Here is a 14139-nt window from a genome sequence, read left to right as displayed (position 1 = left end):
CAAAACATGGACAAGGCTCTTTTAGACCAGTGGTAGGAGAGTTGAGTGTCCATCTGGAAACATAATGAATCTATAAACCTCAAAAAATAGAACTAACAAGATCTGGGGAAATACTCAAGTTTGGCTTTTTAATCTTGTGGGAAGAAGAGGGTTTGCCCAAGCATAACACATCACTCAGTATCTTTTGTTTTTTTTAAGTTATCTCTTTTTTAAAAAAAAAATATATTTTATTTATTTGAAAAAGAGAGCACAAGCAGGGAGAGCAGCAAGTGGAGGAGAAGCCAGCTCCCCACTGCAGGGAGCCCAATGTGGGGCTCGATCTCAGGACCCTGGGATCATGACCTGAGCTGAAGACAGATGCTTAACCAACTGAGCCACCCAGGCGCCCTGTCATCAGTATCCTTAAGGGAAAAGAATAGCATATTTGTTACATAAAATGACTTAAGTCCAGACATACCTGGGTGGCTCAGTCGGTTAAGCATCTAACTCTTGATTTTGGCTCAGGTCATGATCTCAGGGTCCTGGGATCCAGCCCATGTCAGGCTCTGCGCTCACCAAGGAAAAGGATTTTTTCCTTCCTTGAGGATTTTCCTTCTTCTCCCTCTGCCCCTCCCCCCCACTTACTCTCTCTATATATAATAAATAAATCTTTTAAATAAATAAATAAGTCTTAAAAAAATAAATAAGCCCTACACCAAAATAGGCACCATAAACAAAATTTAAAGGGCAAAAAGACACCAGCTGCTAAGAGAAAATATTAGCAATATTTAAGAGAGAAATAAAAATATATAAAAATAATGAATTAAAATTATAATTAATTGTAAATAGAATTTTAAAAGACAAATAACTCTGTTAAGATGGCTAAAGGTTATGAAGATATGTAAGTGGGCAATAAATATATGCAAAGATATGCTTATAACAAAATATAACAAAGATACACGTTTAATATGCACGTAACTTAAATTATCCAGAACACCGTGAGATTCCATTTTGGTTTAGCAGATGGGCAAGTATTTTAAATACCTGATGTTGATGAGGTGAAGTTTAGAGAGAGGACTCACACTGATACTGTTTAGTGGGAATGTAAATTGATGCAATCACTTCAGAGAATAATTTAACAGCATTTATAAAAGATTTTTAAGTGTATACTCATCCCCCCAGAATTCCTCCAACAGTCGACTGAGATGTTAACAGAAATGGGCAAAGCTATGTAAAGATGGGAATATTCCTTGCAGTCTTATGTGAGATAGTGAAATACAACAGTGTCCATTTTTTGTAGGAAAAAAAAAATGAAATATATGTATTATGTCCCTAACAGTCTTAAGCAAAAAAAGTAACTTAAATTTTGGTCCCATTTGGGGAGTGCACACTGTGTGCACACTGAAAGAAAGTCTGGAACGATATGCAGCAAGACTAATATCAAGTGAAAAGCTTTGGAGAACAGATTGGTTTGTGTAAGAGACTTTTTAAAAAATTCAGTACATCTATATATTGTTTGTCTTTTTCTGCCTTGAGCGTGTCTTATTTTTATAATTTAAAAATATACTTTTTAGGGATTTTATTTTATTTATTTGAGAGGGGAGGGGCAGAAGGAGAGGAAGAGGGGAAGCAGACTCCCCGCTGAGCACACTAAGCCAGCCACTGTGGGGCTCAACCCCAGGACCCGAGAGCACGACCTCAGTTAAAACCAAGAGTTAGATGCTCAACCGATTGAGCCACTCAGGTGCCCCTAAAAAGATATTTTTAAAAGGAGATAGTGATAAATGGATTGGCTTCTGGGACAGAAAAAGGGTATCAGTGGAAAAACTGGTGAGATTCAAATGAGGCATGGCGCTGAGTTCAGAGTAATGCATCCAAGTTGGTTCATCAGTTGTGACAAATGCACCTGGGAAACATAAGACATTAACAGTGGGAGAAATGGTGAGGGGTCTATGGGAATTCTCCATATTAACTTCGCAACTTTTCTGTAAGTCTAAAATTGTTCCAAAATAAAAATTTGATTAGGAGAGAAAGGCTGGTAGTCAAATAACTTTGGCAGCCAGAACCTCTTTGCGCTGGGAGAATTCAGCGTTCCTACTCAGCTACTTTGCCCTAAGAGCTCTGTCTGTGGCCTGCAGGCAGCCCGCCCGCTCATGGGGAAACCCTGCCTGGCCTCCTCAGATCCCCAAGGATTATCTAAGTCAAGCCTGTGTGTAGCCAATGTCCCAAGTTCTGTTCCTGGAAACCAAGATGTAGGCTCACCACCGCCCTCCACAACTGGGTCAGCCTCTCAAAACCCACAACACACCCCTTACCTTTATCCCCACGCCCCTTTTTCTAAGGCCGAGTTTCTTAGAGCAGATTTAGGTTCAGAGTAAAATTGAGACAAAGATGCAAAACCTTCCCATTTGCCCCCTGCCCTGCCACATGCACAGCTTCCCCAAGAACCACACCCCCCACCAGGGTGGGACATTTGTTACAAGTGGTGAGCCTACACTGTCACATCGCTATTGCTCAAAGTCCATAATTTCCATCAGGGTTTTCTCTGATGGTGTACATTCTATAGATTCACTTTGGCCACAAATGGCCAAACTGTCTTCCAAAGTGGCCTTTGGAATATTGTATTCCCACCAGTAGTGTGTGAGACTTCCTGTTTCCCTCCCCATCAGCAGTTGGTAGTGTCAATGCTCTGGATTTTGGCCATTCTCATAGGCATGTAGCGGTATCTCATCGCTGCTTTCATTTGCATTTCCCCAATGACAGGATGTGGAGCGTCTTTTCATGTGATTATTCCCCATTTGTCTATCTTTGGTGAGGGGTCTGGCAAGGTCTTTGGCCCACTTTTTAAGCAGACTTACTTGTTTTCTTATTGTTGAGTTTTAAGAATTCTTTGTATATTTGGGGTAACAGTCCGTTATCAAATTATGTCTTTTGAGGGCGCCAGGGTGGCTCAGTGGGTTAAAGCCTCTGCCTTCGGCTCAGGTCATGATCCCAGGGTCCTGGGATCGAGCCCCACATCGGGCTCTCTGCTCCGCAGGGAGCCTGCTTCCTCCTCTCTCTCTCTCTGCCTGCCTCTCTGCCTACTTGTGATCTCTGTCAAATAAATAAATAAATAATCTTAAAAAAATATATATGTCTTTTGAAAATATTTCCTCCTAGTCCATGGCTTGTCTCATTTTCTTGACATTGTCTTTTGCAGAACTGAAATTTTTAATCTCAGTAAAGCCCAGTTGATCAGATGGGTTTTTTCACGGATCATGCCTTTGGCGTATCTAGATGTCTTCCCCACACCCAAGGTCGTGTAGGGTTTCTCCCACGTCTTCTAGGAGTTTATAGTTTTATGTTTACATTTAAGTCTGTGACCCAGTTGGAGTTAACTTTTATGAAGGGCCTCAGTCTACAGCTAGATTCATTTTTTGCATGTGTGTGTCCAGCAGCTTCAGTGCCATTTGTTGGAAAGACCATCTTTGCTACCTCGTCAAAGATCAATTGACTGTATTTTTGTGGGTCTGTCTCTGCGTTCTCTATTCTGTTCCATGGATCTCTTTGTTCTTTCACCGATACCCACCACCTTGATTACTGCAGCTTTGTCATTACGTCTTGACATCGGGTACAGTCAGTCTCCAGTCTTGTCCTCCTTCTGTATCGTGTAGCTGTTCTGGGGCTTTCTCCCCTCCATATGAACTTTGGAATCAGTTTGTCAATAGCCACAAAATGGCTTTCTGGGATTTTGCCTGGGTGTATGCCTTCTCGGCGTCTCCCTCACAATCTAGAATGATAGTGGACTCAGGAGGAAGTCTGGGGACCGTGGTGGACAGTGAAGAGATGGGTGGGGTTCAACAGTGACAACATAAAACTCAGGATGATCAACAAAGTGCACAAAACCTACACCCCCCTGCCACCCCTGTCTCGGCTGTTAGGAACCCCCAGTGGGAGGGGCAGGCCGGCTGGAAGCCATGAGAGAGGGCGCCGCTGGACGCTGCTCTCTTCCTTCTGGCAAGTCTCTCTTGGGTTTCCGACCTCCTCTGACCTGAAGCCCCTGGGAAGAAGGCGCTGAGCCCAGGATGACCAGCTTCCTCTTCTCTCTGTTCAGGCTCCACTTCCTGGTGTTTGACACAGAGGAGGTCCACGATGTGCTGCGCATCTGGGATGGGCCTGTGGAGAGTGGGGTCTTGCTGAAGGAGCTCAGCGGCGCGGCCCTGCCCAAGGACCTGCACAGCACCTTCAACTCAGTCGTTCTGCAGTTCAGCACCGACTTCTTCACCAGCAAGCAGGGATTTGCCATTCACTTCTCAGGTCTGTGCTTACTTCCTGCCCACCTCTGTCCATCTGTCCTGGGGCATGACAGCAGCCCCCACCCCTTCTTGCCCTCCCTTCCTCCAGCCCTCCGCTGTTGTAGAGAGAGCCACTGAGCAGGGGCTGTGTGCCCGGCACCTAGTTAGCACTTGTGTTCAAATATCTGTGCTGGGCTTACTCTGCAGGGAAAGACAAGCAGTTTCAGAGACACTAACATGCAGTTTGATGAGTACCTGGGTGGGGGGGATATAAACTATCGTACTTACCTTGGAGCACCAGGAAGAAAAGATATTCCAGAAAACACGGAGCCCACGCTCAGACCTGCAGGAGAAGCAGCAGTAACAGAGGGAAAGTCTGTGTTTCAAGCAGGGAGCAGTTGATGATTCCATGGGGTGGGAAGGGCCACGTAGTAAGACTTGGGGGGGGGTGGAGTCTGTGGATCCCTGTTAGAGAAAAAAGAAAGAAAGGGGCACCCTAGGTGTGTAGAGCATGTGCACAAGTGCAGAGGCAGGATGAGAGGTTCCAGAATGTGCAATTTGAAACACAGGGAGCATAGAAGAAGGCGCGCAGGCCCCTGTAGACGGTGGTATGGGGCTCGGTTACGGAACAGCCGCTCTGATATGCCGCACACTCTGGTTCTTAGTCTAGTGCGGGTCCCAGGAAGGACCGGGAGCCAAATACAAATGATCTAAATTCAATTAATTATGCACTCTAGTAGCCAATTATGGAGGAGCATGACATAGAGCTACCAAAAATGGGCAATGTTCACACATCCGAGTCCCAGTATTAGATAATTCATGTGTTGGTCCTGCCTCCCCCTGTGATGCATCATTTCATCTCCTCTGAAGTGCCTCTTCCATCACTCATCTCCCTGCACAAGTGACTCTGCCTTGGTTTATGCTTATGTTTATTATACAGCAGCTGTCTTCATTACCATGTCCTTACTCCAGAGTGTGTGGGGGGGTTGCCATGGTGATTGCGAAGCGAGCCCATGTGGCACCCATGCCACGGCTTTGCCTCCACAGTCTCCCCTTGGTGGTTTATTAGCTAAGGGTGGTTGAGTATATTTCCGGTACCAGGTGGACTGGAATGGGGCTACAAACCCTGCTTCTAGCTCTTGTGCACATCTGTTTTCTCCGTGGAGATGAGCATTCAAAAGTCTGTAGGGCAGATGAAAGCCTCCAGGATTATGTTCCTTTATACCCATTAACTTGCCCGATTAATACTCACGGAAGCTTCTAGCCTGGTGAGGAAGAACTCCTTGCAGGGTTCACTGGGAGTCTTCTTACATGGAATCCTGGTACCCGTTTGCCCATGGAGAGTCTCTGGGGACCACAGGGTAACGGTGAGCTCATCCAAGATTAGGTCCCACCACAGGGCAACAAGGGAGTCATTTTTAGATAAGCATTTCCCTACATCTGTTCCCTGGAGTTCCACGGACTCTTGGCTGATGTTGCTGGAGAAAGAACGTTGCACGGTCTTAGGTCAAGGCAAACCTAAAGAGGCTATCTGTAACTTGGGACCTCTGAGAACTTTTGGTATGCTAATTTAGCTGGTGAATTCAGAAGGTGTCTATCTAGTAGGTCACAGTTCCCAAATATATTTGACCATGGAGGACTCTTTCCCCGACCATCTCAAGAGACTAGCATTTTATGGAACAGAGACTTCAGAGACTGCTGGGATAAGCCATAAAGCATCTGTAAGCAGTGAGGAGAGTGGAATGCTAAAGAGACAGCTCAGTCCACTCTCTGGGGAAAGGAGTGTTATGAATAATTAAATCAGACATGTATTTTCTCTGACTGTGCCCAAGCTAATGGTTATGGCTTTAAAAAAAAAAAAAAAGAAGAAGAAGAAGAAGAAAAACCCTCTTAATTGCTCTGGCAAATTCCCCTGTAGGTTTGCGCTATCTGACCTCCTGTGCACGGTCAGCTTGGCCACGTGGGACAGCATCCCTGGGCACTGTCACGAGCCGCACCTTCGCCCAGCAGCTCCGGCTGCTTCCTCATGCGTTGTCCAGCCCATAGAAGGACTATTCATCCTTCGGGGTGCGTGTCAGATGCCACTTCCTCCCCATTCAGAATAAATTGCCGTGGCCTGTGGCACAGCGAGCACTTTCCTTCGGTTTCTTCAGTGCGTTGTCAATCCCAGACACCCTGCCTTGTGCTGGAGGTAGCCAACTCTTGCCACGTCCTGCCGCTCAGACTCCTCCACGGCCCACGCGTGCAGCAGCAGCTTACTCACTGCTTATTGGGAAAGCAGGCACGTGGACACGTGTGCACATGAGCACATGGTTTTCTCTAATGCATGGATGCCCGGACGCAAGCTGCCCTGACCATCACTTAGGTCCATGGAGAGGGGCGTGGGCAAAGCTACCTAGCCTGGACTCCAGAAAGGCTGAGACGACCTGGCCCGGGGTCCAGGTGTAACTGAGGTTCAGGAAAGGTCACCTTCCCTGTTGCTGTCCTCAGTTAGCAAATACCAGGACTCCTCTAGGGAAGGCCGCGTGGCTCGCCCCAGGTTAACTTTATAGTGTATGTTTGATGGGGGATTGTACAGAAATGCCAGAGACGATTAGTGCAGGCTTGGCTTTATTGAGTAAACATGACTGTGTAACATCTAACATCCTGTCTGAACCACGCGGATCTAGCCTTTTCCCGGGGCTTTGCCAAGCAGCTCAAATTCAGGAGCATTAAAGAGGGAAAGTGGGAACAAAGAGGGTTAGGGGGACACTGAAGGAGAGGGACTGCCACCCGCTGAGCTGACACCACCCTAAGCACTCTGCTAGTAATTTTCACAGAAGCCTTAGAGTATGGTGGCCGTTATTTAATCCATGCTGCAGACGTGGCTCTGAGGTCCAGGGAGGTTTCTCATACAAGGTCATCTAGTTAATAAGCAGCAGAGACTGGATCAGAACCCCCATGTCTGATTCCTAGACCCAGGCTCTTCATCATTGCACTCTGTCACCTCCTACATAAATAATCTTTCTGAGTATGGTCAGAACAGGGAGCTATTTTTCTTTCAGGGAATCATTTACATGTGTACAGTGCACTGTAAAGCTAGAGATGAAAGCTAAGTCTGTTTTTAATTGGGAAGGAAGAAGATTGATTCTTCTTTGACGTTATAAATAAATTCAGTAAGTGTCAGATGGTGATGATTTGTTCATTTATTTATTCATTCAACAAATATTTACTGAGCATGGCTGTGTGCTGGGTAATGTTCTAGGCCCCGGGGATACAGTTGGAAGCAAAACAGCCGAAGTCTCTGTTCCCGCAGAGATGCACAAGTGATATTACAATAAAGAGACAAATGAATTAGCAAGAGTATTACAGACTGTGCAATGAAAAGAACAAAAGAGGAGAATGTGACCAAATTAGTAACAGGAGGGGTCAAGGGATGAGCCCAGAAGAAGGTGGTTAGAGAGGAGGTGATTCGAGAGCTGAAAACAGAATGACAATATGGAGCTGACTTAGGAAGGTCTGCGGCACCATCGCTTCAGGTGGAAAGACCAGCAGGTGCAAAGGCCCTGGGGAGTGGGAAAAGCAGCGAGAGACCTGAGCTTGCTGCATTGGAAGATTTTACAGATGTAGCTGTGTATAGTATAGCATATATAAACAGATGGGCACGGCTGTATTCTAATAAAACTTATTTACACGAGCAGGCATAGAAACAGATCTGACTATGAGCCCTAGTTTCTCATACATATCGTTATGGGTATGAGGTATCAGATGCTATAACTCCAGACTTGTTCCCACAATCCTAGATCTTACAGTTGGTGATATTAGTGTGTATAGTTGCCCTGGGCTCGGGCTTCTCGAGTTTTTCCACTGACGTCCTCCTCAGAGCAGAAGAGAGTGAATGTCTATCCATCTGTTGATCTGAAAGCTGTAGGAGGCTACAGTCTCTTTGAGGCTTCATGTTTTTGCTGAAGAACACATACGACTTTTACATTCTACTCCACAATAAATTCATTTAGTTTTGTGCATGCTATTTTTCCCCAAAATTTGGGGTTGGGGAATCTGACCCTCCAAGCCAATGAATATTACAGATCCTGTGGCCTCCAGGGGCTCCCATCCCTGGAGCCTGCTGCCCAGAATCTGGAGAATGACCTTGGTTGAAGCTGTCCTGATTCTTTCTCTGGACTTTCTCTTCTAACATTTCCTTTTCTCATGATGCATCTACTCATTCATTCTTTTATTCATTTACTCCTTCCCTCCATCATTTGACATTCACTTTTAAAGCACGTGGTCTGTCCGACACTTAGTTAGGTATCAGACCACATTCCTGAGGTTTTTTAATGTTGACTACATCTCAGCTATGAATGTTTACTTTGAACTCTACTTTTTCCCTTGCTACACACCTCAGACTTTCCTCCGGTTCAGGGACGATGTGGCGTTGGGCATTTGCCTTCACCTGACTGCAGTTCTCCCTATGCTTGTTAACATCCACTGCTCAGCCTACAGGGAGACCAGCTCCCAACCCACTGGCAGACCCTGCTTGTCTGCTGATCTCTGCAACAAGGCAGGTATTGATCCTAGCTCACTTCTTCTACAATCACAGCTGTGCAATCACACCTAACTCATGGTACCTCATGACAGGTGGATGCCAGCGGTGGTGAAGGTTCTGGTAATGGTTCTGACAGTGGTCCCCAGTGGTGACAGAGATGAGGGTGAGAACAGAAATGAAATGGTGGCCCTGTTGCCAGTGACACCAGTGGGAGGTGACAGAGATTGTGGCTGTGGCCCTGGAAGTGGGCACGGTGATGACAACGGGGTTGATGAGCTGAGACCCTCATTGGCTGACAGATTTCTAGGCAACCCCACTTGTTCTTCTGTTCTCCCAGTGTCTACAGCCACGTCCTGCAACGACCCTGGGGTTCCACAGAACGGGAGCCGGAGTGGCGACAGTTGGGAAGCCGGAGACTCCACAGTGTTCCAGTGTGACCCTGGCTATGCGCTGCAGGGGAGTGCGGAGATCAGCTGTGTGAAGATCGAGAACAGATTCTTCTGGCAGCCCAGTCCGCCCACATGCATCGGTACAAAGCAGCCACAGGCTGAATCCTGCCCTCTGGTCCCACTGCTTGTGTGTGCCAGACCCCATGGCCCAAGTGGCAGCTGCATCTAGAGGCTGGCCAGTAGCATCGGAAAACCCAAAGTTTACGCTGCTTTGTGTGAATATGTGCACACAAATGCCCCCTCACATTCACACACTCACAGTTACTGTCTACACATGACAAAGTCTTCACCCTCCAAAGCGGTCCCCCAAATTTCTAAGCCAGACATGTCTACCTCTTTTCTCCCTGACTCAGGCTATTTAGGTGGGAAGGAGGACGATGGATCAGCTCTGGAGGAAGGTCAGCAGGTTCCAAAATGCCCTTTCTAATATCCAAAGCACTAGAAAGGCATCCACAGGCTCGGGTGCAAAGGGAAGAACCTTGCCCTTTCTTTTCTCAAGGAAATTATTGGTTACCTGGGTGTTAGATCTCTTGATCTGTTCTTACTCTTAAAAATCTCCCCCTTTGGCCCATGCAGAAATGGAAGCTCTGCGACTTGCCCATGGTCAGAGAGCTTGTAAGGGTTAGACGGTAATAATACTGCTCCCCAGCTCCTTGAGCCTGGGAGGAGGCAGGAAGTTGAAGGAAGAAAGAAATAGAAACATTCCAGGTATTCATTGCTGCATGGCCCTTTTTCTCAGGCAAAGTCCTGAATGCATTTATGTCCCGGATCAACGATGGGTGTTAGAAGAGAAGCAGTAGTCCCCAGGTCCCCTTACTGTGTGCTAGCCCCACACTGGACATTTTCTTACCCAACCTCACTTAACTTTCCCTACAGCTCTCTGAAATGAGCACCATTCTCTCACTTTATAGTTCAGGAACTGAAACTTAGATAAACTTGGATATCTTGCCCAAATCACAGAGCTGGGACATGGCAGAGCCAAGATTCACACCCACATCAGTCTGAAAGGAGAGCCTTTCAATTTCCTACTTCCCACACTAGCTCCCGTGCTGCGGATGGGTTCCAGGGACTTCCCAAGACACAGCCCAGCAGCTGATGCCCCAAGCAATGCCCTGCATGTCTTTCTACTCAGTTTCAGTGGGAGGCTCTGTCCAGGCATCTGAGGACTGGCCTTTGCAAGCCAACCTCTGAGGCCTGGTGCTGAAGGTGAGACACTAAATCCTGTCTCTCAGAGGTGATTAGGAGTCACCCAGGTTATGCAGTAGGAGCATGGTGAATGAATACATAGCAGACAGGAGGTTGACTCCTGACTTCCAAAAACAGGTCAGATCTCAGCTACATGGAATAGTATGTGCAAAAGATTGTGGGGTACTGAAGTAGACAGATCTGGGTTCAGATCCTGGCTCTGCCATTAACTAGTTCAGTGACCTTGGAAGAACTGTTCCATCTCTCTGAGCCTTAGTTTCCTATTCTATAAAGTGAGACTAAATACACTTTCATGGCATCATGGAATAAGGACACAACTAACCCAAATCTCAAGAAATACTGATTTCCCTCCTTCCTTTTCTAATTTCTTCCTTCCTCTCTCCTTCCCTTCCTCCCATTATTCCCTTCTTTGTTTTTGTCTCTTGGGTTTTGGGACTTACCTCCTTTCCCTGAGCATGAATCCCAACAGGGCATTGGAATTCTGGTGAGTCCCAAGAGGGAGTTAGATGAACTCTAAGGCCCCGTCCAAATTTAGCATTCTCTGGGGCTGTGATTCCTTAGCTTCTTTTACAGAAAAACAGGTCCTGAGACAAGACTGTCCCAGGTGGAGGAGGGAGGGGGGGCTGCACGGTGTTAAGCTGTTGAGAGCAATAAATGTGCAGCGAACAGGGCAAAGAGGTTAATTCAGCTTTCATTACCCATTCTTCTGTACTCAGCTTGGGGAAACGTTCCTCGGGCAACAAAATGAATGTCTTTGTCTCTTCTCTCAAACAGTCTGGAAATCCCAGTGACAAGCCCCTAATTTCCAGCTCCCTTGGCAGTCTGCCATGACTGGTCTGGCTGGCCTTGATATCCCTTCATTATAGGGAGGAAGCAAAGGGAGAAAACAAGTATTTATTGAGCGCCATCCCCATGATAGGCACTGGGCTAGAAGTTTTAGCTGCATTCTTGCAAATGGAATCATCAGATGGTAAGTTTGGAGCTCAAGTTCTGGATTTCAACTACCAACAGACTCTGGTGCCTTCACCCCAATAAGCTGTGTGGCCTTGGGCAAATTGCTGACTCTCCCTGGGCCTCATTTTCCTCCCCTGTAAAATAGGGGCATTAGGAGGACCTAGATCATCACCCTGTTCTGAGGAGGAAAGAAGCTCATGCTGTAGAGCGCCTAAGACCACGTCTGACTCACAGCGAACCCAGTGTGCCTTAGAAGTTATTATTGTCCTTACTCTTTTTGTTATTTTTATTTACTTTATATATGGGAAAGTGGAGGCTCAGAGAGATGGGATATCTTGCCCAAACTCATAGCTAGTAAGTGGCACAGTCAGAATCGGAACCCAGGACTGTGTAACTTCGAGGTCGACGGTGTTTCTCACACCTCTCACCCCGCAGGACTGCCTGCCCACTTTTTGGCCATCTGGGGTGACCAGCTGTCTACTACCCCCTCCTGGGCTTTTATAGGCTCCAGCCTCTGTTTCTGACTCACAGTAAGGAGGGACAGGGCGTGACCGTGGGTGTGGGACAAGCATCCTGGAATGGAAGCAACACCTGGCTTCTAGTTCCCACCTGGCTTCCCACCCCTGTGAATACCTGCTGAAAGGACCAGGTGATGCTGGGATGTTGCCAAGACCTCATTTGGTCTCCTGCAGCTCGACTGACCTGCTGGTTAGTTCTGGGGCCTAGAAAGGGAAGGGACTTCCTTCCTCTGCGTACCTCTCCACCAGCCGTGAGCAGCGGGAACACTCCTGCTGGCCAAACAGCTAGGAGTGCGGCCAGGCCTTGACGCACAAATGGCAGAGGGCAATGATGCCCAGGCTGGGGTCCTGAGTGGGAAGCAGATGTCTGAATGCCCAATGCCAGGGAGCCATCTGGAAGGGAACTGCGCCAGGGCAGAGGCCTAGAACCCAAACAAACCACAAGCACTTTGGGAGTGGGCGGAAGAATCATGGGGGCAATTTCAGAAACAGCCAGGTCACCCCCATTCCTGGCTAACTAAGGGGAAGAGACCCCCAAGCCACAGAGGAAGCTCACACCCAGTGGCCTTTTCCCTCATGGAGGCATCACTGTGCCCCTTTAGGAAGGTCCCCAGGGAGCTGGGACCACCCAGGCTGCATCAGACAGCTGCTAGGGTTGGGCCCTCAGAGCACGGGACAATGGGTCCTACTGTGCTAAGTCCAAGGTTTTATCTGGATCGTACAGGCCTCCGGCATGTCTCATTCATGTAACCCTCTTCTCCAAGAGGGCGCAGAGGAGAAGCAAGCCAGAGGTGCAGAGAAGCAAGCCTGGTGCAGGGAACCATCCTTGCTCAGAGAAGCTCTCCCAGCGGGGGCTGCTCCCCTGCCCCGCCACCGGAGATTCTGAGCAGAAAGGAAGAGTGCGAAAGGGCTGCCCTTTCGAGGCAGAAGGTTGAGTCTCAGTGACTCTGGGCGGGTCTTTCAACTCGCTGAGCCCCAGGCTTCTCGGTTCTAAACGAGGAAGAAGAATCCATAGCTCACTGAGTTGTTGCGAGAGGGAAGTGAGATGAGGTATCTAGAATGCTAGGCGTCACGTCAGACGTAGAGTTAAGTGACCCCTTGAGTGTTTGTTCCAGTTGGGATTTGGGATATATTCCCCACAGGGGTGGAGGGGAACCACTACTCTTGGGATCACTCAGGCTCTATGTTCAGCCACGTTAGGGCTTTTAAGGCCCAGCCTGAAGCCTACTGTTTTTTTAGACCCTGTGGGCATTGACTGAGCCTTCGAAGGCTTGCCCTGAGCGAAAGCTACAGCATGCATCTGTAAAGCTCAGCTCAGTGACAAGGCTGTGGCTACCCTTGAGCTGGGTCTTGGACACACCCTTGGCTCCCACCTCCTGTGTCCAGTCTCAGACTTTCTGGCTTCTCCTTAAATGGCTTTCCTACTCCTGTGGGCTCCCAGCTGATGTACTTAACGTCAACCTCCAGTGGCACCATGTGGGGTTTCTCAGACCAAACCATACTAATAGTCTCTGCCATATTTCCTGGATGACCCCATACACTTTCCAGCCCCCACCTTATCAGACCCCACTGCTTCAGGGCAGTGACCCAGCCAGCCATCTAGGGGAGACCCTGACTGCAGATCTGGGAAATGCCCCAGTGGGCTCCAGGTAAGCTGCTTGCTGCCTCACCAGCCACTTGCCCCCTCCCTACCTGTTAAAAGGCCCATCATCTCAGGCGGATGGGGTGGGGAACCACCATGGAAGTATGGAGCTCTGTCATATCTCCATCCAAGTGAGGTGCCCCCACTGTCTTAGACAAGGTCTTCTGGAAACTTGGAAAGTATCTGCAGCTCTAGGCAGAGGCCAAGAGCATTGACGGGGAGGGGGCCAGCCGTGCTTGGCAGGTGAGCGTGACTGTATTCTCCACCCCTCTGACGGCAAGCACACTAGATCTCGGATCAACACCCACAAAACTCACCTGGAAACTGGACAGGAGGCAGTGGCAGGAGACCGTGTATTTCAAATGTCTAAAAGAGGAGTATCAACTGCCTCCAAATAAGAATTATTTACTGTATTCCAGGTGCTTTAACAGACCTCTCCAACATCTTTAGTTCCATCCATGAGGGAAATAGTACCTCTTCCTGCAATAGGGAAAGGTTGCTGAGGTCCACAGAGGTTAGGGTAATTCCCTAAGGCCTCGTGGCCAGGAAGTGGCAGAACCAGGTCGTTCGGTTTTGATTTTAATAATTTCTT

The 14139-nt window shown here is 48.0% G+C and overlaps 1 protein-coding gene across 2 annotated transcripts in view; it reads left to right on the top strand.

Moving 5' to 3' along the window:
* CSMD2 (CUB and Sushi multiple domains 2) overlaps positions 1-14139 on the top strand; it is a 598960-nt gene that overhangs the window by 451171 nt on the left and 133650 nt on the right. For both annotated transcript variants that reach the window (XM_044237753.1, XM_044237754.1), the window contains 2 exons: positions 4073-4275; positions 9116-9307. In XM_044237753.1, the coding sequence (XP_044093688.1) occupies positions 4073-4275; positions 9116-9307 (395 nt within the window). The remainder of the gene's footprint in view (positions 1-4072; positions 4276-9115; positions 9308-14139) is intronic.

This window comes from Neovison vison, chromosome 2 (assembly GCF_020171115.1).
Source record: "Neovison vison isolate M4711 chromosome 2, ASM_NN_V1, whole genome shotgun sequence".
Classification (NCBI taxonomy): domain Eukaryota; kingdom Metazoa; phylum Chordata; class Mammalia; order Carnivora; family Mustelidae; genus Neogale; species Neogale vison.
This window is presented reverse-complemented; position numbering and strand designations above follow the sequence as displayed.